Genomic DNA, 25,020 nt, shown 5'->3' on the forward strand with positions numbered 1-25,020 from the left:
TAGGTTACCTCAGCATCAACAGGGCGCACAACCAACCGGTTGGAAGGTTGCTGGCCAGAAGGTTCTTCTCTGCATTTAAGTCCTCTATCAAGGACGCAAGCTTGGACTGCATGTCTTGCAGCAAAGCCCATTTAGGGTCTACGGGAGCAGGTGTGGCAACAGACGGGGTTAGCGACTGAGGCGGAACCATTTACCATCCCTGAAAGCCTTGTTATGTGTGACATAATAGTACAGCAAAACTTCAAAGGCTCAACAAAAGTTGAGAAGTTGACCTGTAAACAACTTGGAGCGTCTCCTGGCTAGGCGCCAGTGCGAGTCTACCAGAATTGAGAAGTCTATCTGGGCAGAGGCATGAACTCCCAAGCCGAGAACTTCTCTCGTGTCCTATCAGACTCTCGCTCTATAAGCCAGTTTAAAAGAAGGGAAATCAAAGGCTGTATCCCTAAAACTCCTCCTGGTGCAAAATCCAGTCGCCTAGCCAACGTAACGCTCTCTAGGAGAGCGAGAGAGCACTAGCTTAAAAACAACGGCTTCGAAGTAGCTAGGCCTAGTGTAAGTTCTGACGTTTAGGCGAACGAGGAGCAGCAGTTACAAGATCCGGAGGAAGATCCTTAAAAAATCATCATGATTTAAATAAAGTCCATAGGAGGCTAAGCAGCTTAAGGCTCCTCTCCAAATGACAGAGTCCTCAAGGGAATATCAGTAGGAGGGAGAACAGCACTTTCTCATCTACAGGAACCTTGTCCGATAAAAGCTAGGTTATCTCAGTGAGTCTCTCACTGGTGCATTAGTAGCAGACCAGAAGGCAACGTCATGTAACTGCTTGACAGTCTGTGAACTGTCAACAACTGAACTGTCAACCACAACATGTGCGTGAGGACATACAGTGTTCACTCGAGACTGCTTTGACTGTCTATAGTGAGCAGTCAAAACAACTCTAGAATGCGGAGGTTGACGCACCGCGTCAAAACAAAACAACTTAGACTGTTGTTGTACCTCGCGAACGTCAACGGAAGGTTCCGTGCGTTACTGAACGTCAACATGCGGCTGGCAGGGTACACTGGAACACATGGGTGGCGGGACTCTCTCAGCTGGAGTGCGGCAGAAGGTCGCCTCAGCGTCCACAGGACGCACAACCGTGTTGGTTGTAGGCTAGAGGTTGGTGCAGTGTCAACCTTCTCCGCACGAAAGTCCCGCATCAATGACGTTAACTGAGACTGCATGGTCTGCAGCAAAGACCACTTAGGGTCTACAGGAGCAGGTGCGGCAACAGACGGTGTGACTGCCTGATGCGGTACCGCTTTGCCTCTCTTAGGAGGTGAGCAGTCGTCGGAAGACTGCAGCGAGTCCGAACTGACCCAGTGTCTACAACTGGGCCGTTGGACTTGCGCGGAAGGAACCGACTTGCGCTTAATAAGCTGCGAGACCTTGGTCCATGGTTTCTTACGAGAAACCTCTTCCGCAGACGAGAAAAAAATGGGCTCTCTCGTCTTTGTGTGGGTGGGGCGATCTTGGGTAGATACGCCCGAAACCACGGAGGGAAACGTCTGTTCGTTGATCAAGGCCTGACGAACCCATAAGTCGTTCGACATTACTTCTCCCCTGGGCTTGGGAGCTTGCAAGAGGTCCCGGACTAGGTGAACGACAGGCACGATCAGACGAACCCTCGGACGCAACACTGTAACACTTTGCGCATATCACTTTATCACTTCGATTTTCTGTTTTGCACTTATTTCACTGAAATCGAAACTTTTACTGATTTCTACCTGAAACACGCAATTCTACCCTTCATTAAAAAGTAGTAATTGCGAAATCAGTCGTATAATGCAGCTCATTAATACTAGCAAAAAACAGAAAACATATATAGATAAAAAATTCAGTGGCTGGGAAAGAGACTAAACACTAGTTCAAATAAACTACGTTTACAATCTCTCACCGCACATAGCCTGGGGACAAGAATAAAACCCTAGAAACGTTTTACCTTCTTCCCCGTACAGCGACTAGGGAGGAGAGTAACACGAGAACAACGTTACCCGCTTGAACGGAACGTTTTCTCTCCTCTCTCTCCCTCCGTCTCTATCTCTCTCTCTCTTTCTCTCTTGATTTCGCACCTAAGAGAAGAGCCCAATTATATATCGTCAAAAAAACATGTTATTTGACTAAAGGAAAAAACTGAAAGGTTTTCCAAATAAAAAGTTCCTTTAATTTAGAATTTAAAACATTTAAGCTAAGAAAGAATGAACGAAACGTCAGAATCGATTTTACTCTTACTGCAAAGTGAAACCGTGATACACTCTCTCTCTATCGTAACGATAGAGCGCATGTTGAACGTCCTGAACGTCAACAACTGCGTAGTCTAAAAAACTAAACGTTAGTTCATCTTTGAAAAAAAGTACGAAGACTATCAAAGAAATTCTTTCATAAAACATTATTTAAAAAGTTTTAAATTCCTTAAAGGCTAAATACGATATAACGGGCTCAACGTTGATTAACTTCGGTTCCAAGTTAGGACCGCCTACTATCAGGAAAGGTCGCATATAAACAAAACATAAAAATTTATTTTTATATGTTTATAATAAATGGAAAGTTAATCGAAGAGGCCTAATAAAGGCGGAGAGATATAAAATATATAGATCTATAACGTGTTAAGCAAAATTACTAAAAACCTAAACACACTTCCGTCTAAGGGAAGGGTCGACCATTTAAAAGTGAAAGAGAGTCCATACTCTCTTTGTCACCATAATTAAATCTATCCAAAACGAGTTCAAGTTTTGAGATGAAGATAAAACACCTGCATAGCGAAAGCTCAAAACTAGAATAGTGTACTTCACCAAATAGTTGTGAAAACAAATCCAGTTAGTAACAGCGTATTAGTAGGTCTTGCCGGTAGCCCGACAGAGAGAAAATTGGTTCTTTGTTTACTTGGAGTACTAAGTACCTGCTCGACAGATGGCGCTGTTGATGTACACCCCCACCTGCATAGCGATCGCTGGCGTATTTTAACCGTAGGTTTTTCTGTCGAGCAACAGAGTTGCAGCTTATATGATCACCGGCTAAGTTTAATATTGAAAAATACAAATTACAGTACTTTTAAAATTTTTGATATATATTATAGAGCTGCTACAAAATTTCATTGAAAGATAATTGATTGAACTTGGTTAAATTTTTGGCAGAGTTTACAAGAATGATTTTTACCTTTCAAACTTTTCAATTTACAATTAATGAAAAAAAATCTAAAAATTTAATCATTCCCAAAACAAAACTTGAGAAAACTTACCCAAAATCCCTGGACAGCCATCACAAGTTCGGTTTTGCTTGCAGAACGTTCTGTTGGTACACCATACTTGTGTAAATACTGAAACAGTGATTGGCTCCTGACACGTTTGTAAGAAAACAAACGTGCTAAATCTGGCGTATGAAGTAAGATGGCTTCAATTGCTTCTGTAAGTACAATGTTTGCAATAAATTATCTTTAAATCAAATCAAACTATGGTAGCTGATACATATTCATGACTCATGTAATACACTGTTGGTAAATAAACCTCCCCCTATGCCCTTCCTGTATTTTGTTTTCTTTCTCATTCTTTGTGTTATCTCAGCCATTCATAGCTAGATATAAGTACAAAGTTTTTACTTTTAACTTTTGCACTGCAAAAAAGAACATACAGACTTTTGCCTTTCTTAATACAAAATAAATATGAAGATATTTGTTGCGCTCTAATAAGATATATATATATATAAATTTTCTGGCTTTTCATGAATAGATAAAAATGTTTCCTCCTGATTGTGTAACTAAATACTTTTTCCTGTAAAAACTACCAAATTTTAAACATAAAAAGCCCTCATGGAGAATTCCACGAACATAGAAATATTAAGCATTGGCACGGCAAAACATTTCATCCTAAGATGGTTAAACTTTAGAATAACGAAACGGAACATTACTTACAGCTCGATATCCTACATAAGGTTTTAGCCAAGATCCAAGTCATACAAGTACAAAAGAGATTTCAAGTCGTCCTTCTCTCAAGTCAATATCTCACATTAGGGGCGCAAGAAGGACTCTTCAAAACAAAACTAAAGTCATTTACTACTCTAGCAATTATCTGTGACTCACCTGCAGCATTTAAATTTTAAGTAACAAATACAATACAGAAACCTGAATCTTATATAATCGTAATTTCTTTTTCATCCTTAACAAAAATTTTAAAGATACTGTACTTCACGAGCTGACAATATTCCGCACATTTTTGCGACAAAGCTAGACTTTACTCTTAACATTCAATTCAAGAGATGTATCCAAAAGTGCGTTATGTCTAGTGAGAGTTGGTAAATTTTTCAAGGTGCAGCAATTCTAAACAGCCAATATAACCTGGGTACCTCATGCTTATTCATTCAAAATAAAATGCTAAAAACTAAGTGAAACAAAAGTTAGCTACAATAAAACTTGTCACGACAGTATTACATTATTACATTTCATGAAAAACTTCTTGATATCATAAAAATCTTTGAGTAATACAAATTTGTAATAATATGTTATTTTCATTAGTAAAATAAATTTTTGAATATACTTACCCGATGATCATGTAGCTGTCAACTCCGTTGCCCGACAGAAATCTACGGTCGGGATACGCCAGCGATCGCTATCCAGGTGGGGGTGTACACAACAGCGCCATCTGTGAGTAGGTACTCAAGTACTTCTTGTCAACAAGAACTCAATTTTCTCCTCGGTCCACTGGTTCTCTATGGGGAGGAAGGGAGGGTCCTTAAATTCATGATCATCGGGTAAGTATATTCAAAAATTTATTTTACTAATGAAAATAACATTTTTCAATATTAATCTTACCCGATGATCATGTAGCTGATTCACACCCAGGGTGGTGGGTGGAGACCAGCATACATGTTAACAAAAGAAGCTAAGTATCCCGTATTTCATTTTATCAGTTATTCAAAATAACAAACATAAAATAAATAATTACCTGGTAAGGAAGTCGACTTGAACTATTACTCTGCCTTTTTTAAGTACGTCTTCCTTACTGAGCCTAGCGGTCCTCTTAGGATGCTGAACGACTCCTAGGTGCTGAAGTATAAAGGGCTGCAACCCATACTAAAGGACCTCATCACAACCTCTAACCTAGGCGCTACTCAAGAAAGAATTTGACCACCCGCCAAATCAACCAGGATGCGGAAGGCTTCTTAGCCTTCCGTACAACCCAAAAAACAACAATAAAAAGTATTCAAGAGAAAGATTAAAAAGGTTATGGGATTATGGGAATGTAGTGGCTGAGCCCTCACCTACTACTGCACTCGCTGCTACGAATGGTCCCAGGGTGTAGCAGTTCTCGTAAAGAGACTGGACATCTTTGAGATAGAATGATGCGAACACTGACTTGCTTCTCCAATAGGTTGCATCCATAACACTCTGCAGAGAACGGTTCTGTTTGATGGCCACTGAAGTAGCAACAGCTCTCACTTCATGTGTCCTTACCTTCAGCAAAGCAAGGTCTTCTTCCTTCAGATGAGAATGTGCCTCTCTAATCAGAAGCCTGATGTAGTAAGAAACTGCGTTCTTAGACATCGGTAGAGTAGGCTTCTTGATAGAACACCATAAAGCTTCTGATTGTCCTCGTAATGGCTTTGACCTTCTTAAATAGTACCTAAGAGCTCTTACTGGGCAAAGTACTCTCTCTATTTCGTTCCCCACCAAGTTGGACAGGCTTGGGATCTCGAACGACTTAGGCCAAGGACGGGAAGGAAGCTCGTTTTTAGCCAAAAAACCGAGCTGCAAGGAACATGTAGCCGTTTCAGATGTAAAACCTATGTTCCTGCTGAAGGCGTGGATCTCACTGACTCTTTTAGCTGTTGCTAAGCAAACGAGGAAAAGTGTTTTTAATGTGAGGTCCTTAAAAGAGGCTGATTGGAGCGGTTCAAATCTTGATGACATTAGGAATCTTAAAACCACGTCTAGATTCCAGCCTGGTGTGGACAACCGACGTTCCTTTGAGGTCTCAAAAGACCTAAGGAGGTCCTGTAGATCTTTGTTGGTGGAAAGATCCAAGCCTCTGTGGCGGAATACCGCTGCCAACATACTTCTGTAACCCTTGATCGTAGGAGCTGATAGGGATCTTACGTTCCTTAGATGTAACAGGAAGTCAGCAATCTGGGTTACAGTGGTACTGGTTGAGGAAACTGCATTCGCCCTGCACCAGCTTCGGAAGACTTCCCATTTAGACTGATAGACTCTGAGAGTGGATGTCCTCCTTGCTCTGGCAATCGCTCTGGCTGCCTCCTTCGAAAAGCCTCTAGCTCTTGAGAGTCTTTCGATAGTCTGAAGGCAGTCAGACGAAGAGCGTGGAGGTTTGGGTGTACCTTCTTTACGTGAGGTTGACGCAGAAGGTCCACTCTTAGAGGAAGAGTCCTGGGAACGTCCACTAGCCATTGCAGTACCTCGGTGAACCATTCTCTCGCGGGCCAGAGGGGAGCAACCAACATCAGCCGTGTCCCTTTGTGAGAGGCGAACTTCTGAAGTACCCTGTTGACAATCTTGAACGGCGGGAACGCATACAGGTCGAGATGGGACCAATCCAGCAGAAAGGCATCCACGTGAACTGCTGCTGGGTCTGGAATCGGAGAACAATACATCGGGAGCCTCTTGGTCATCGAGGTAGCGAATAGATCTATGGTGGGCTGACCCCACAGGGCCCATAGTCTGCTGCAAACATTCTTGTGAAGGGTCCACTCTGTGGGGATGACCTGACCCTTCCGGCTGAGGCGATCTGCCATGACATTCATATCGCCCTGAATGAACCTCGTTACCAGCGAAAGCTTTCGATCTTTTGACCAAATGAGGAGGTCCCTTGCGATCTCGAACAACTTCCTCGAATGAGTCCCTCCCTGCTTGGAGATGTAAGCCAAGGCTGTGGTGTTGTCGGAGTTCACCTCCACCACCTTGTTTAGCTGGAGGGACTTGAAGTTTATCAAGGCCAGATGAACCGCCAACAACTCCTTGCAATTGATGTGAAGTGTCCTTTGCTCTTGATTCCATGTGCCCGAGCATTCCTGTCCGTCCAGTGTCGCACCCCAGCCCGTGTCCGATGCGTCCGAGAAGAGACGGTGGTCGGGGGTCTGAACAGCCAATGGTAGACCTTCCTTGAGAAGAATGCTGTTCTTCCACCACGTTAGCGTAAACCTCATCTCTTCGGAAACAGGCACTGAGACTGCTTCTAGCGTCATGTCCTTTCTCCAATGAGCAGCTAGATGATACTGAAGGGGGCGGAGGTGGAGTCTCCCTAACTCGATGAACTGGGCCAGCGATGAAAGTGTCCCTGTCAGACTCATCCACTGCCTGACTGAACATCGGTTCCTTCTCAGCATGCTCTGGATGCATTCTTGGGCTTGATTGATCCTTGGGGCCGACGGAAAAGCCCGAAAAGCTCGACTCTGAATCTCCATACCTAGATAGACAATGGTCTGGGATGGGACGAGCTGGGACTTCTCTATATTGACCAGGAGGCCCAATTCCTTGGTCAGATCCATAGTCCATCTGAGATTCTCCAGACAGCGACGACTTGTTGGAGCTCTTCAAAGCCAGTCGTCCAAATAGAAGGAGGCTCTGATGTCTGCCAAGTGAAGGAATTTCGCAATATTCCTCATCAGTCTGGTAAACACAAGAGGTGCCGTGCTTAGGCCAAAGCACAGGGCTTGGAACTGGTACACAACCTTTCCAAAGACGAACCTTAGGAAAGGTTGGGAGTCTGGATGGATGGGGACGTGAAAGTACGCGTCTTTCAGGTCTAACGAGACCATCCAGTCCTCCTGCCTGACCGCTGCTAGGACCGACTTCGTCGTCTCCATCGTGAACGTCTGCTTGGTGACAAAAGCATTGAGAGCACTGACGTCCAGCACCGGTCTCCAACCTCCTGTCTTCTTCGCTACCAGGAAGAGACGGTTGTAGAAGCCCGGGGATTGATGGTCCCGGACTATGACTACCGCTTCCTTTTGTAGCAAGAGCGACACCTCTTGTTGCAACGCTAGCCTCTTGTCCTTCTCCTTGTAGTTGGGAGAGAGGTTGATGGGAGATGTAGCTAGTGGGGGACTGCGGCAGAACGGAATTCTGTATCCCTCCCTTAGCCACTTCACAGACTGAGCGTCTGCACCTCTGTTCTCCCAAGCTTGCCAGAAGGTCTTGAGTCTGGCTCCCACTGCTGTCTGGAGAGGAAGGCAGTCAGAACTTGCCTTTTGCGGACTTGGAACCCTTCTTGGATTTGCCACGGTGACTGTCAGCACGGGTACCTCCTCTGCTGGAGGTTCTGCCACGAAAGGGCGGGATGAACCTAGTTGCAGGAGTGTCTACTGCTGCAGGGCGGAAGGGTCTAGGCACGGAAGGTAAGGTTTTAGCCTTACGTGCGGAAGAAGCCATCAGATCATGAGTATCCTTCTGGATAAGCGAGGCAGCCATCCCCTTGATCAGCTCCTCCGGAAACAGACACTTGGAGAGAGGAGCAAACAACAACTCTGACTTCTGACAAGGGGTGATACCAGCCGATAAGAAGGAGCAAAGATGTTCTCTCTTCTTAAGCACTCCTGACACGTACGAAGCCGCAAGCTCACCAGACCCATCCCGAATGGCTTTGTCCATGCTAGACATGATCAGCATGGCAGCGTCCTTATCCGAAGGGGAAGTCTTTCTGCTTAAAGCTCCCAAACACCAATCGAGGAAGTTGAAGATCTCGAAGGCACGAAAGACTCCCTTCAACAGATGATCCATGTCAGAAAAGGACCAGCAGATCTTCGATCGTCTCATAGCCAACCTGCGGGGAGAGTCAACCAGACTTGAGAAGTCGCCCTGGGCAGAGGCAGGAACTCCCAAGCCGGGTTCCTCTCCCGTGGCATACCAGACGCTCGACTTAGAAGCAAGCTTGGTAGGAGGAAAGATGAAAGCAGTCTTTCCCAGTTGCTTCTTGGACTGCAACCACTCTCCCATAACCCTCAAAGCTCTCTTGGATGAGCGTGCGAGAACAAGCTTGGTGAAGGCAGGAGCAGCAGACTGCATGCCCAGAGCAAACTCGGAGGGAGGAGAGCGAGGGGTTGCAGACACAAACTGCTCTGGATACAAGTCCCTGAACAAGGCAAGGACTTTACGAAAGTCTAAGGAGGGAGGCGTAGACTTGGGCCCTTCAAAGTCGGAGTGCGGTTCATCCAAATGTGCAGCTTCGTCATCCGATACTCCATCATCCGAAAGCTGAGTAGAAAGTGGCAAAGGCAGAGCAGAAAGCTGAACGGCTGAATCCGGCAGTACGGGTGCATGCGTAGCTGCTGCGGATCCAACATCATGCCGCTGCTGGTCAGTCTGCGAGCTGGCAACAACAAAAGCAGAGTGTTGGTGCGTGTGAGGGGTTGCCGTGGGTTGCGGAGCATGCTGTGTGGTATGCGGAGCATGCCGCATGGGTTGCGGAGCTTGCTGCATGGGTTGCGGAGCATGCCGCATAGAGGCAGACCCCAGCAGCTCTACAGCACCTTCCCACTGCTGATGCGGTAGCTCACGCATGTCTACGGATGGTGCAGCAAGAACATGCGTCTGGCAGGGTGGACTGCGCATCGGTGGTGGAGCTCTCACAGGTGGAGTGTGGGAGCAGGCAGCCGCAGTATCTGCTGAGCGCACAACCTCGGCGGGTTGTAGGTTAACAGGTGCAGTGTCAACCTTCTCAGCATGATACTCCTGCATGAATGCCGCAAGCTGAGACTGCATAGTCTGCAGCATGGACCACTTAGGGTCTACCGTGGTTGGAGCAGCAACAGACGGAGCAGTAGCCTGTTGTGGAACCACTCTACCTCTCTTGGGAGGTGTGCAGTCATCGGAAGACTGCGGCGAGTCCGAACTGACCCAGTGGCTACACCTGGGCCGTTGGACTCGCTCGGAAGGGACCTTACGCTTGAGCGGTCGTGAAACCTTGGTCCATCGTTTCCTCCTGGAAACTTCTTCCACAGACGAGGAATGGTAGGGCTCATTCGTCTGTTTGTGGCTGGGACGATCTTTGACAGATACGTCCGCAACCACTGAGGATACATCCGTGCGCAGATCAAGGCCTGCCGAACCCTTTGGTCCTTCGACATTGCTTCTCCCCTGGGCTTGGGAGCTTGCAAGAGGTCCCGGACTGGGAGGACGACTGGCACGCACAGATGTACCCTCATGCGCAACACTGACACTGACACTTTTCACATCACTAGCACTGATAACACTTCCCACTGCACTTTTCGCTTTCAGCTCTTTGACATCTGCCAAAAGCTGATTACGGTCATTAGCCAATGACTCCACTCTGTCACCGAGAGCCTGAATGGCACGCATCATATCCGCCATGGATGGCTGAGCACTAGTAGCAGGGTCGGGAGTCACCACTACAGGGGAAGGTAAAGGTTGAGGGGCATGGGGAGAGGAAAAATCCACAGAGCGAGAAGAACTCCTCCTGATTCTCTCCTTCTCTAACCTACGTGCATTTTTAAGGAATTCGTTAAAATCGAATTCCGAAAGCCCAGCGCATTCCTCACATCGATCTTCCAATTGACAGGATTTACCCCTACAATTGGAACAAACGGTGTGAGGATCTAAGGAGGCCTTCGGAAGACGCCTAGAACAAGTCCTAACGCTACACTGCCTGTACTTAGGGACTTGAGACTGGTCAGACATCTTGAATTGTAGAAGTAGTCAAGGGGGAATTCCAAAATCTAGCAAAGTTCGTTAACAATTAATCTAAATTAATTCCAAAAGCTTGCTAAGCTAAAGATAAAGCTTCCTGAATAGCGAAGGCTAAACTCTAGAGTGAATACATCACCAAATCGTGAACAACAACTCCAGAATTAACAGCGTATCCAAGTAGGTCTTGCCGGTGGCACGACAGAGGAAAAATTGAGTTCTTGTTGACAAGAAGTACTTGAGTACCTACTCACAGATGGCGCTGTTGTGTACACCCCCACCTGGATAGCGATCGCTGGCGTATCCCGACCGTAGATTTCTGTCGGGCAACGGAGTTGACAGCTACATGATCATCGGGTAAGATTAATATTGAAAATTGTATTTTTCCTAGCACACAAATGACACTATTTATATTGGGTACATTGTTTTCGGCGAAGCTGAAATAGCAATGATAATTTTCAGTGAGGGATAACTAGCGCACCCGCTCACTCCCACATGTAGGTTGAGTAACCAGTTTGCTTACTGGCAGGACCTTTTGGGATAGGGTGACGGGCCCATGTGTATAAATAGTGTCGTGTTTGTGTGCTAGGAAAAATACAAATTATTATAAAATTTGTCATTTGTACCAGTGCAAATACAAGAACTCCACTATTTATATTGCGTAGACTCATTCTTAGGAGGGAGGAAGTTCTTTATCAACTGGCTAAAGTATTTGACCCAGGGTTCTCTTTACTTTGGTAAGACCAAACTAGTAGAAACCCTTACCCTCGCTAAATTCTCTTGCTATGGCCTCAGGGGCAAGCGCTATTAGTGGCCTGAAGAAGTTTGTGCGTTTGTGAAACTCGCAACACGGCTGGTCTTTAACGTAGGAACTCATATACAAACCGAGATTTCTTAGACATTACCCAATACCCTCCCTTGAGAGGTATTGGGGACGTAACAAAGTATTAATTCTATACTTTGGATACAAAAGTGAAATGAGTCTTACCTGCAGAGAGGTGAGGTCAGCTTATGCTGAGGGAACACGGTGCTGTTTTTCCCCCCCAGGGGGGAGAAGGTGAAAAGAAGAAAGAGCCAGTCATTCTACTCATTTACCCCAGACTAACCTGGGTAACCTTAGCCTTCAACCCTCTGCTACTTGTCCAACAAGGAGCTTGAGGTGTTTAGACCACTTGTGCAGCCACCACAGGACCTATGGAGAACGTATCCAGGTTCCTGTGCATTACGTCTTGCAGGTAGTGGGCGGTGAACTTTGTCTGACGTTTTCACACACCAGCTTGCAATACCTGCGCCACAGAGTTGTTTTTGAATGCCAGGGACGTTGCAATGCCCTTGATGTCATAAGCATTGGGTTGTTTGGAAGGAGGAGGGTCTGGATTTAAGGCGACCTCCATCGTCTTGCATATCCATGAGGATATGGAATTCCTAGTGACCCTCCTCTTGACCTGACCCATGCTTACGAGCAGTGCTTGTACACAGGGGCGAGCTGCTGCAGTTCTCTTAAGGTAACATCTAAGACTCCTCACTGGACAAAGTAGCGGTTGGTCTGGATCTTCAGTTACAGAACGAGGACTCTCTATCCTGAATGGACCGAACCTAGGGTCCTGTACACCCGGATTTTGAGTCTTAGCAATAAACCCAGGGACGTTCCCGAGGATTACTTCTTCCTATTCCCTCGAATGAAGACGTTAGAAGATAGACCATGGAGCTCCCGAACTCTTTTGGCCGAACCAAAGCAAGTAGGAACACTGTTTTCCAAGTGAGGTGGCAATCTGTTGCCTTGCGTAATGGTTCGTAAGGTGGGCCCTTCAGGGACTGAAGAACCCGAACCACGTTCAAAGGAGGAAGCCTAAGTTCCGACTGGGGACAAGTAATCTTATAACTCCGTATGAGTAAGTAAAGTTCCAACGAGGAGGAAATATCTACTCTCTTCAGTTTAAAGGCAAGACTCAAGGCCGAGCAGTAGCATTTGACTGCTGAAACTGAAAAAACATTTCTTCCTGAAGGTGTACAGTACACAGAACTCCGTTATGGTGGGAACAGTGGCATCGAGGGGAGAGATGCCCCTTCCACAACACCAACCACAAAACACTGACCACTTAGCTTGGTAGACTGATGCTATTGAGTGTTACGAAAAGCCTCTCTGTGAGAGGAGGTACTGGACAGTCTCCAAGCGTGAAGTTGAATCGAAGCTATAGTTCTGTGATAGATATTGGCATGTGGTTGTTTGAGTAGATCGGGTCATGGAGGGAACTCCCTCGGGATCTCCATAAGGAGTTTGCAGAAGGTCCGAGAACCATTCTGCATGATGCCACAGCGGAGCTATAAGCGTCATTAGTAAGTTCCTGCTTACTTGTACTTGGTTGAGGACTTTTCCCATCAGACAAAAGGAGGGGAGCTCGTAAACGTCCATATCCTCCCATTGATGTTGGAGTGCATCTTGCCAAAGAGCCTGGGGATCAGGGACTGATGAGCAGTACAACGGGAGCCTGCAATTCAGGGCCGTTGCAAACAGATCTACAGTCGGGGAACCCCACAAAGTCAGGACTTTGTTGGCTACTAGATGATTCAAAGACCACATGGAGCCAACTATCTGAGTCACTCTGCTCAGACTGTCTGCTAGCACATTCCGCTTGCCTGGGATGAAGCAAGCTGATAAGGACACTGAGTTGTCTTCTGCCCATCTGAGTATCTCTACTGCTAGATGGCACAGTGGCTGCAAAATGATACTGCCTTGTTAGTTTAATTAATCAACTACAGTAGTGTTGTCGCTCAACACTACAGAGTGCCCTGCCAAGAACTGTTTGAGGGCAAGGAAGGCTGCCCTCATTTCTAACAGGTTTATATGCTGACACCTTTTGGATTCTGACCACTGGCCGGAGGTCGTGTGGTGCAACATGTGGGCCCCCCACCCTTCTTTTGATGCATCTAAAGAGCATCAAATTCGTGGGGAAAACGAGAAGATAGACGCATTTGCAGAGGTTTAGGTCTGTCATCAACCATCTGAGGTCTGTCTGTTCCTCTGGCCATATACAGATTAGAGTCACTGGAATCGGTGGTCTGATTCCAATGGGAATTCAGCCATCACTGGAGGGATCTCATCCTGAGGCGGCTGCTTGGAACTGGACGTACCAAAGAAGAGAGGTGACCAAGCACACGTATCCAACTCTGCGCTGGGAGCTCGTCCCGTCTGAGGAGGGGCCGTGCTATCTTCCTCAGCCTTTGAATCCTTTCGTCTGATGAATATGCTTTGTGTCTTACAGTGTCCAATAGCATGCCTAGATATACCAGTTTTTGAGAGGGAATCCAATGAGACTTCTCGGGGTTTACCATGATCCCCAGATCTTGGCAAAACCTTAGAACCTCGTCTTGATGGTGGAGAAGGGCCGCCTTCGAGTTTGCCAGAATCAGCCAGTTGTCCAGGTATCTTAGGAGATGGATGCCGAGTCTATGAGCCCAAGCTGACATAAGGGCGAACACTCTCACGAAAGCCTGAGGTGATAAGTCTTTCGGTCTGATCACGAGTCTGACTGTGTCGGGAGTCTCCATCCTGAACCAAGTTTGCTGGACAACGTTGTTCAGGGGGGAGAGATCGATGACTGGTCTCCAGCCTACAGACGCCTTTTCTACAAGAGAGTCGACTTTAAAAGACTGGAGACTCGTCACGGATCTCTTGGAGAGACCCCTTTTCTCCATGGTCTGGACTTCGACCCGGAGGGCCGACTCCTTTGCAAATCATTTCTCATAGGAGTCTAATGGGAGAGGCACTCGAATCAGACGAGGGAGAGAGAGAGTGAACGGGACGCAATACCCTGAATGGATCACCTCGACTGTCCAGGGTTTGGCGCCGTGGTGAAGCAACCTCTGCCATCGGCTGCTCAGGCATCCCTTCACAGGTGGACATATGGGAGGATTGCCCGTCCAAACGGGGTAAATCTCGGCCAGACCCTCGCTTGCCTCTGCCTCCACAGAAGGACTCCTTACCTCAAAAAAGCTTGTTGAACATTCTACGACTCTATTGTTTAGGGTCTCTAGCCTTCTTCGTCAGCAGTTTTGGAGCTTGATTCCTCTGTGACTGAGAAGGATAAGGTCTTGCAGTCAAGGCCCTGTGAGTGAGAGAATCCTTAGTGGAGTTTCTCCACATCTCAGCCACCCACTTGATGTCCCCTTCGAAGGGGGCATTTCTGAGCCTTGCTACCTCAGCCTAAGGGAGTTGCCTATGGAGTTTTCCTTTTACGGCATCCCGTCTCCTCAAGAGTGTTGGCCCAAAGGTTCACTAGTTGATGGCCTGAATGCCAGATAATAGGAAAGTCTCCATAGACTTCATAGTGGACTGTTTGGACCAGTTCTGAGACCGGACCAATTGTCCCAAAGATCCTAACCAGAAATCCAGCGAGGAGGTAGCCTGCATGGCATACCTCACGACCTTTTCCTGATTCAGGATCTCGGAGGCCAAGAACAAGACAGGCAATTCCGCTAATTTCTCAAAGGGTATGCCCTTCGAGAGTGCCTCTATAGAGTGATCTAGAGGCAAGACTAGTAGTGCCTCACTGAGGATTTCATAATACCTCCGCTGCCTGATGAAAGGTGGCGGGAGGAGTTGGTGCCAGGGGAGGAAGACAAACCAGTCGCCTGGGACACAGCCTTCTACTTGGCACTTGTCAACCCCTTTGACCAGGGAAAAGCTACACTGGACCTCAGGGGTATCCGAGTGCCATAGAATTGGTCTAGGACCGTATCCTTGACATCCAGAGGGGTGGCCGATAGCTCTGGCAGCCCAAGGATGGTTTGGATGCAGGTTAAAACCTGTCGGAAGGCCTTCATTTCTAGGAGATTTATGGGAAGGTACTTTTCGGGCTCTGACCAAAGGCCTGAGGCAGTGTGGTGCAGCAAAGGGCCTCCCACCCTTCTTTTGATGCATCCGAAAACAGCGTCAAATTGGGAGGAAGGACGAGAAGATTGACACCCTTCAGCAGATTCTAGTCTGCCAGCCACCATCAGAGGTTTGTCTTTTCCTCTGGTCCCGTGGGGACCAGGGTGTCCTAGGAATCAAAGGCCTGATTCCATTTGGACTTCAGGTGCCTCTAGAGAGATCGAATACTGAGGTGACCATTGGGAATTAGACGGACCAAGGATGATATGTGTCCGAGGAGACATAGCTACTTCTGGGCTGGGAGTTCTTCTCATCTGAGAAAAGGTCTTGTGACCTTCCTCAGCCTCGCTATCCTGTCATCTGAAGGGAAGGCTTTGTGCTATTTGGTGTCTAATTTCATGCCTGGGTATTACAGTCTTTGAGTGGAAAGCAGGGATGACTTCTCGAGGGTTAACATGATCCCCAGATCTTGGCAAAGCCTCAGAAGTCTGTCTCGGTGCTGAAGGAGGGTTGCCATCGAGTCTGCTAGGATCAGCCAGTCGTCCAGGTAACAAAGACGAAAGCCAAGCCTGTGTGCCCAGGATGACACAAGGGTAAACACTCTTGTGAAGACCTGAGGTGCTGTGGAAAGACCGAAGTACAGCCCCTTGAAGTGGTGTATTGTATTTTGTCGTCTATGTTGAATCTTAAATACTTCCTTGAAGACGGATGGACTGGGATCTGGAAGTATACATCCTTTAGATCTAGTGTAAACATGAAGTCCTGTGGACTTATCACTAGTCTGACTGTGTCTGCCGTCTCCATGCTGAACGAAGTCTGTTCGACAAACTTGTTCAGTGCTGAGAGGTCGATGATCAGTCTCCTGCCTCCAGACGCCTTTTTCACAGGAAAGAGTCAACTGAAGAAACCTGGGGACCCATCAAGGACCTCTAGGAGAGCGCCCTTCTCCAACATAGTCTGGACTTTGGCCAGAAGGGCCTGCCCCTTTGCTGATCCCATCGCAAAGAAGCTCACATGCACTGGATTCTTGGTCAGTGGAGGGAGAGATGAAGTGAATGGGAAGCGATACCCTGAACGAATCCCGGAGACCGTCTAAGGTTCGGCCCCCAAGCTGCATCCACCTGGTCCAGCAGCTTTGTAGGCATCCACCTGGTCCAGCAGCTTTGTAGGCATCCCCCACTGGTGGACAAGCAGGGGGATCACTTATTCTAGCGTTTGCGGCTTCTGCCACCACCTCTCTGTTGCTTCCCCCACAGTTGGACTTGGTTCCTTTCCAGTTCTTGACAGGAAAGGGCTTTTTAGACACCTTTATGATCGCTGCCGTCTTACATGTGGAGGTTTTTGGTTGGCTAGAGGTCTGAAGGGCCATGATGTTTCAGGGCTCTATGAAGGAGGGAGTCCATGTTGGACTTCCTCCACCTCTCCGCAGCCTGCTCGATGTCTTTTGGCTCGAAGAGGAAGGAAACCTCCAGGAAGGAGTTCCCGAGCCTGGTGATCTCGGCATTAGGGACCTATTGGTGAAACCTCTTGGCCACCGCATCCCTTCACTTCAAGATAGTATTGGCCCACAGGTTCACTACCTGGTGGGCTAGAAACTCTATGATGCGGGTGCCAGGGAGAAGGAAGGTCTCCATAGCCTTCCTGGTACTTTCCTCAAAAAAATCCTCGGTCCATACCAGGATTCCCACAGATCCCAAAAAAGATCCAGCCTGAAGTCACCTGCATGGTATACTTTGCAACCTTCTCTTGGTTCACAATCACCGATGCCGAGAATGAAACCTGAAGCACAGAGAGCCTCTTTAGAGACTCCCTTGGTCAGTTTTTCAAGGGAGTGATGAAGGGACTTGGTAGAGCAAGGTTCGTCCAGAACCTCATAATATCTCCTCTGGTTGACATTTGGCGGACGAGTTCGAGCGGTAAGACATAGAATAATCCAGGAGCTGCAATGCTATCTTCCGTCAAGCACCCCGAAACCCCCGAGACCAGGGCACGGCTGTACTGGACTTTGGAAACTTTTGGGTGCCCTCTAGAGGAGCCATCTCTGGGTCTGGTAACTCGTTGAGGGCCGTCATGATGGTCAGAACCTGCCAAAAGGCAAGCTCTGACTCCCTCTGGTCGCCGTCTGGAGCTGGGCTGGCAGCAATGTCGTTCCCTGAGGTCTCGCTCGGAGTGGGTTGCGGTCATCAACAAGAAGGCCAACTTGGCTCCTGACCCCCTCTGTGGGTCTCTGAACACTGGAGGAGGACTTTGGCATTGTCTTGGAATCTTCAGATTCCCTCTCCAGAGGAAACAGGATTTCCAAGACCGAAGGTCTGGGTGTGATGATCTTCTTGGCAGGGAGAGAAATGGGACCCTCTTAGGGATCCAAGGGTGAGACGGAGTTCTCCTCACAGGGTTTTTCCATTGGTGACGGAAAGGGAAAGTCCGAAACTGACTCATTCCTATGCAAGCCTCTCACTTCGGCGGGTGAGGTGTTGGTGGTTAGAGGCGATGATGGACTCACAGAAGATACCCCTAATCTTGGAGCAGGTCTCGAAGCATTGGAAAAAAGGCCTGGGTAATGGTCCTGACCAAGGCGCTGAAGCACGGCTGCTTGCTCCTGGATGCACTATCCGATAAATCTCCCGAAGGGTCCTTCCGAGAAGTCTTCAAACCCGACGATGTAGACTTAGGCACCGAAGATGATCTTAAATCCTTGAAACTTGCCCTCTTCCTCCTTCCCCGGCAGTCACACAGTTATGTGTTTGCGGGGAGGGGAATAGGACACCAGTGAAAGGTTGGAGACCATCTTACCTTTCTTAGTATCTACAACCACCGCCTTTGGTGGCTGCAGCTGGCAATCCTTGCTTGGATGAGGATGAGAACTCACCTTTGGGGTCGTTTGCTGGGCAAGTGACAGCCGCTGACGCATTGGAAAACGACGAAAAACCTCCTGATGCGAACACGTTGGCGATCGTTGACGTAAAGCCTGGTGTTGAAGTGACGATTGCCGAAGAATGTCTACGCATTGACGAGTGATGCCGCAAAATCACGAGGTCAATCGCTACTGCTGAACGAGAGGATGGGCGGTGGGTAGATGATTCATGAGGAGGCGATTCCCGCGTAGCTGGACGGAAAGGTGGACGGCAGGCCAACAATCCGCGTTGACACGATTCACGCGTTGTTTGCGTTCAGAAGGTGAGCGATGCATTGGTCTGAGAATGCTCAGCCTGTTGAGCGATGAATGGGCGATTCACGAGAGGGTGATGGTTTTTGTGATGTGTGTGAACGCTGCAAAGAATGCTATCATCACCAATGAGCAGGTGATTTCAGAGCTGATGGATGAGCAGGCAAACGAGCTGATGGACGAACGGGCGATTCTCGGGCTGCAGGCGGTTCACGCATAGCAGGTGATTTATGAGAGTTTGACGAGTAGGCGGTTCACGAGTCGTCGGCTGCTTACGATGGTCAGGATGATCCCTCCACAAATCATCCAGTAGCTACGAGAAGTAATGGGGAACGGACAACAAGTTGTGTTGGCCCCTATGAGCCCCCAGGGGGTATGAACTCCAAGGTAAGGGCAACCTCTCGCCATTGCGAAGACACCTGCCAGACCCACGAAGAGTAGGCGTGCTCTAAAGGGTGGGGATGGGCAAGCCAACTCGCACTGTTGCCCATGTGGGTGGGAGCGCTGGAGGAATACTCATTGAATGTTACTCCGGACGTGCCGAGACACGAAATCACCCCAAAAGGATGAACGTGTCTTATTGACAGCCAGTTTCAGGAGCATGGAAAAGAACATTTGTTCCCAACCATGGCTAAAATCTAAGTGGGATTACTACCGTATGAGTAAGCGAGGAGACAGTGCTTTCCCGCAACCACCTATAACAACCAAAACGGTTGTTGAGACCTCGTTACAGGTTTTTATAGCCGTGTTCCAGTCTACAGTACACTAATTTCTATCTCCTATTCTATGTAAAAAAACAAGGGTTTGTATTCGTGTCAAAAAATAAGATGACTATGAGAGACAATACTGTAAAAGACTTTATATCAATAGGAGACTGAAATGTTGATGCAATAAAATATCTTTTAGGTATATCACTGATAAACTTACCATCTGTTGTAGTTGGCACAATTCGATTGTTTGTAGCAACACGAGCTAAAGCTAATACAGTTTCTTGCCCTAAGTAGTTCAGAAAGTCCCGTAGGTAAGGCTCAAAAGGAGTACAAAGCAAAGACATCATGAGTGGCCCCTGCAAAATTGACATAATTAACTAATCACAAACAATTAACACAGCTATAAGAAAATAGAAAATGGGTCAAAGTATAGTGCAGTAACTGTTATCTTACACCTAACATACTGCCCTGAGATTAGCAGTGCTCGGAATTTTTGTAATAGTTTAATGACATTTGACCTAGCTTTGAAACTTTCTCCCTGCTTGTTTTGCTTGATCCCAGTAACAGAGCGATCAAAAGTAGTTCACGTTTATTTCTTATGGAATGGGGATCAATATCTAGTTTCTCACTCCTTAAAATCTGTTCAAACTTTTCTTATCCATTCACATTTTAGTTCTGTAATGGTAAAGTATTTTAATATAAAGTACTACACAGTATATTAGACTTTTTTGAAAGGTACTGTAATCAAGTCAGAGTACTCCAAAACTCCTCACTATCAATGTGACAAGGAACAAGTCTAACAGTAGGATGATTAACGAGAAGTAAGATTTTCTCTCAAGAAAATCTACTGTATAGTTGTCTTCATATAGTGTAAGTGATATGGTGATTTGAATTTTACCATCAATATGGAGTAAATTACTGTATATAATTCTTTAAATGTCCCCATATGCTATTGGATGCAGATAAATGTACAATTCCTGCAGTCAGAGAAGTTAAATCTCCCAGCAAGGTAAAATACTCTGCTCTCGACATTAAACAAGTTGCATTCAGAAAATAATGTAATTCACTATTGCATCCAGCCAAAATCAACTTGCTTTTGTTTTTAAACACTTGTTTTCCATCTTAAGTTATAATTAGAAATAGACAAATGTCTAGGACAAGCAAATAAATCAGGAAGGAACAACTGTATTTTAAAGGGCATTCCCCAGTAGAGTACAGTACTGTATACAGTGCTCTCGTCAGCCTAACATTAGCTAATTAAAACTAATATGGGTCAGCTCATTCTTACTCAATTAACTGCCACTTCAGGAGCACTGGGCAAGTCATTATCATACAGTGCCAACACTTAAATATTAACCAAAACAAAATAGCTGGCAAGGGAAAAGAAACAAGAGTGGCAAGCGAGTACAATGATTAGCGGACCCGGACGCTCAATGCCTGTAGAGAGAATGGGGCAAGGATATCTAGGCAACCAGGGTGAGGCAATTTGTCCCTGATAAAATTCCGCAATTTCCTGCTTTGCAGCGATCTCGTATACTCAACTACAAAAATTTGTTCAACGCTGGAATAAACACATACCTAACTCGGGTAATAAATGACAAATATTTATCTGCGAGTCAGTTTTGGGAAACAGAAAAATGACTTTCCCCCTTACACAACCTAAGAAATTATGGCCTTAGTCTTCCTGGCGGAGTTTGCGGTTTCATCTCCTATAACTTCGCTTCCCTAAACTAACCTTACGTGACACATTCTTATCAATGGTATCAAAATACCTATGAATGATGCACAGGTAAAGTTTTGCTAAATATAGAACCATACTGAGCTACTCTTGACTTAGGCTAACTAACTTTGGAGCCTTTGTATGTCAGCAGCCAGTTCCTCCCTTGTGGATTAACAATGGACATGAATTAACCTCAACTTCTACCCCTAACCTAAGCTACAAACCGTGTCCTTACCTACTTAATTAACGAGGGACTAACGGCCCCCAGGTGACCCCCATTACACTGCCGTATTCTAAGTTAGCCGTTGTGACGGTCTGAACGATCCCCCGGTCTCAGAATTGTCCTTGACATTGTATAATGGCTCTTTTCAGCCATTAGCTCGCTTCGCTCGCATGAAAATAAAACACCAAGCTCGTATGTACTGGCAAGCAGTAATGTTGAGCTGCGCACGCTAAGATTACAGGAAAATAAAACATCAACCTCGTATGCACTGGCAAACGGTCATGTTTGCGCATGCGCAGATGATCAAGGAGAATTCTGAGACCGGAGGATCGTTCAGACCATCACACCGTAATCATACTTGCAGGTGGCCGCTATCATACATACACCCCCTAACTTTGTTCGTACAGCATTAAAAAATACTACGATGTTGACGAGTTATAACGCTATATTCTAATGGACGAAGCATTAGCTGTAGGGTATATTTATTCTTGCCATCTTTGGAAACATGGATATGTACACTACCATAGACTATCCTACAGATGCTGTAAACCTCACACAGCCTAGATCAGTTTTAGCCTGTGCAAGAATTACTCGAGTCTAGGCTACAATCCTTTCATATCATTATCATTTGCTAAGCTACAACCCTAGTTGGAAAAGCAGATTGCTATAAGCCCAGGGACTCCAACAAGGAAAATAGCCCAGTGAGAAAAGGAAACAAGGAAAATTAAAAAATATCTTAAGAGTAACAACATTCAAATAAATGTCTCCTATATAAACTATAAAAAAACTTTAACAAAACAAGAGGGAAAAAAGGGGGTATTATTGTAATGTAAAGCTGCTTACCATAGCTAAAGAACCTCTTCTACCCTTCCCAAAAGGAAAGTAGCCACTGAACAATTACAGTGCAGTAGTTAACCCCTTGAACAATGAAGAATTGTTTGGTAATCTCAGTGTTGTCAGGTGTATGAGGACAGAGGAGAATATTTATAGAATATGCCAGACTATTCGGTGTGTGTAGGCAAAGGGAAAGAACCGTAACCAGAGAGAGGGATCCAATGTAGTACTGTCTGGCCAGTCAAAAGACTCCATAACTCTCTAGAGGTAGTATCTCAATAACAACCTATCTAATTAAAAGAACGTTAATCAACAGGACCCAAAATAATCCACGAGTCTTTTCCACCAAAATCTGATATCTTGGTAGTCTAGACATGCGTGGTTAACGTAGCATATACCTAATAAGCCCACCCTCACCGAGGCCTAGGGTAGGTTAGCCACCATCATTATCAAAACGCAACAGGCTGTAAATTCAGATGTATGAATAATTCCATTTTACAAATACAATCACTGCAAGCACTAGACGTACCTGTTCAAGCAAGGCATGGAACGAAAGAAGTGGGAATTCCTGTGCCGATCATAATAGCCGAAGGCGGTGAGTTAATATGTATGCAGGATTCGATAGACTCGACACAGTTTCTTTATTAGTGACTCAAATGGGTCGCTTCCTGAGAAGAAAAAATTGTTTTATTTTCTTAATACCGAGTTGATTTACTGTTTTTCATCTTCAGATCGCTAATGCAACACCTTGATATGAAGCCTGGATACATGTGAAATACCGTTACGGCTTCTAAAGGCAATTGCTTATAGTTTTAACTTGTATGTTAGGTATCTTTGTGCTTTAAATCAAAATGCGCATTCTCCACTTGTCGGACAGTCTGTGTTTGCATGCAACCTGTCTGTCTGCCGCCGTCTTCCAAGATGGTCATTATTATCTGTATATGACATAGATTTATTAAATCATTTTATTTGTGTATTTATTTGTCTTACTGTTTGTTTTTATCTGTTTATAGTTAGTAGGTTGGCCAAGGCACCAGCCACCCGTTGAGATACTACCGTTGAGTTATTTGGTCCATTGACTGAGTTATTCGGTCCATTGACTGGCCAGGTAAATAAATTTACATTATCCTTCTTCTCTGGTTACTAATCTTTTTCCCTTTCTCTACACATACACCGAATAATCTGGCCCATTCTTTACATATTTTCCTCTGTCCTCTCATACACTCGACAACACTGAGATTACCAAAAAATTTTTGCTCAAGGGGTTAATTATAGCACTAGTTCACTGGCTATTTTCCTCCTGGTAAAATGAAGAAGGGAATCTTTAGCTATGGTAAGCAGCTTTTCTAAAAGGACACTCCAAAATCAAACCACTCTTCTCTAGTTTTGGGTAGTGCCATAGCCTCCGTACCATGGTCTTCCACTGTCTTGGGTTAGAGTTCTCTTGGTTGAGGGTATCCTCGGGGGCTCGGGCACACCATTCTTTCTTATTTCTGTTCCTCTCGAAAGTTTTTATAATTTATATATGAAAAATTTATTTTGATTTTGTTACTGTTCTTAAAATATTTTATTTTATTCTTAATTACTCCTCTTGCAGTTTATTTATATCCTTAGTTCCTTTCCTCACAAGACTACTTTTCCTGTAGGAGCCATTGGGCTTATAGCATCCTGTTTTTCAACTAGGGTTGTAGTTTAGCAAGTAATAATAATAATAATAATAATAATAATAATAATAATAATAATAATAATAATAATGTGCAACAGGGATCAATGAGCTTGCCCCGTTCTTAACCAAGTAAACAATCTAGTTTTTGAGCATAGGCCTATGTTTCATAATGCATACAATTACCTCAGTTAATCCAGTTCTGGAAAATTAATGTCTTGATTGCCAGGACTTACATTAGTTTACACAGACTTCTTTTCGATTTTTTCTTTGTCAACAAATACTAGAATATGTGATATCTTAACTTTAGTCATTTGGAAGGGCTTGAAGCTTATTAACTTACTTTATTTTACTTTGATGGCTGCTTTTATGGTCCCATACAGCAGGGGAACCCCACTCTCTACAGGACATTTATATCATTTATCATTTATATTCTGATAAAACTGCAGTGTAACAATTCCGATCATATACGATAGTTGTACTGTACATGAACTAGGCTATTACTAAATAATCTATAATCTTTTGTTTTTAGAGATCAAATTGTTGGTGTTGAGTATGGACTGAAAATTATTATTCATCCTATTGAATATTAAAAAGAGTGGCATTATGTCCAACCATTATGTATTTAGGCCTATACCACAATATTGATCTATCGAAAGTAGTCTACTTCCTAACCATGGAGTTCTATTTGCACATGATGCACCCATTTTCATCATCATCTCCTTCTACGCCTATTGACGCAAAGGGCCTCGGTCAGATCTCGCCTGTCGTTTCTATCTTGAGCTTTTAATTCAATACTTCTCCATTCATCATCTCCTACTTCGAGCTTCATAGTCCTCAGCCATGTAGGCCTGGGTCTTCCAACTCTTCTGAAAGTTTGGTGACCTGATCTCTCTTTGGGAATGCGAAGAGTATGCCCAAATCATCTCCATCTATCCCTCATTATGATCTCATCCACATAAGGTACTCGCGTCATCTTTCTTATAGTTTCATTTTTAATCCTGCCCTGTCATTCAATTCTCAATATCTTCCTGAGGGCTTTGTCCTCAAATCTACTAAATCTATTGGAGATTATTTCATTGTCATACCATGACTAATGTCCATATAGTAGCACCAATCTTACTAAACTGATACATAGTCTGAT

General features: G+C 45.4%; 1 protein-coding gene across 1 annotated transcript in view; it reads right to left on the reverse strand.

Annotated features, from left to right (window-relative positions):
* LOC137647270 (uncharacterized protein C3orf38 homolog) overlaps positions 1–23,115 on the reverse strand; it is a 70,754-nt gene extending 47,639 nt beyond the window's left edge. Inside the window, exons 1-3 of the mRNA XM_068380667.1 lie at positions 22,743–23,115; positions 19,654–19,792; positions 3,278–3,441 (exon numbers count right to left, since the gene is read on the reverse strand). Of these exons, the coding sequence (XP_068236768.1) occupies positions 3,278–3,441; positions 19,654–19,783 (294 nt within the window). The 5' untranslated portion in view covers positions 19,784–19,792; positions 22,743–23,115. The remainder of the gene's footprint in view (positions 1–3,277; positions 3,442–19,653; positions 19,793–22,742) is intronic.
* Between the last annotated feature and the right edge of the window lie 1,905 nt (positions 23,116–25,020).

Source organism: Palaemon carinicauda, chromosome 9 (genome assembly GCF_036898095.1).
Source record: "Palaemon carinicauda isolate YSFRI2023 chromosome 9, ASM3689809v2, whole genome shotgun sequence".
Classification (NCBI taxonomy): domain Eukaryota; kingdom Metazoa; phylum Arthropoda; class Malacostraca; order Decapoda; family Palaemonidae; genus Palaemon; species Palaemon carinicauda.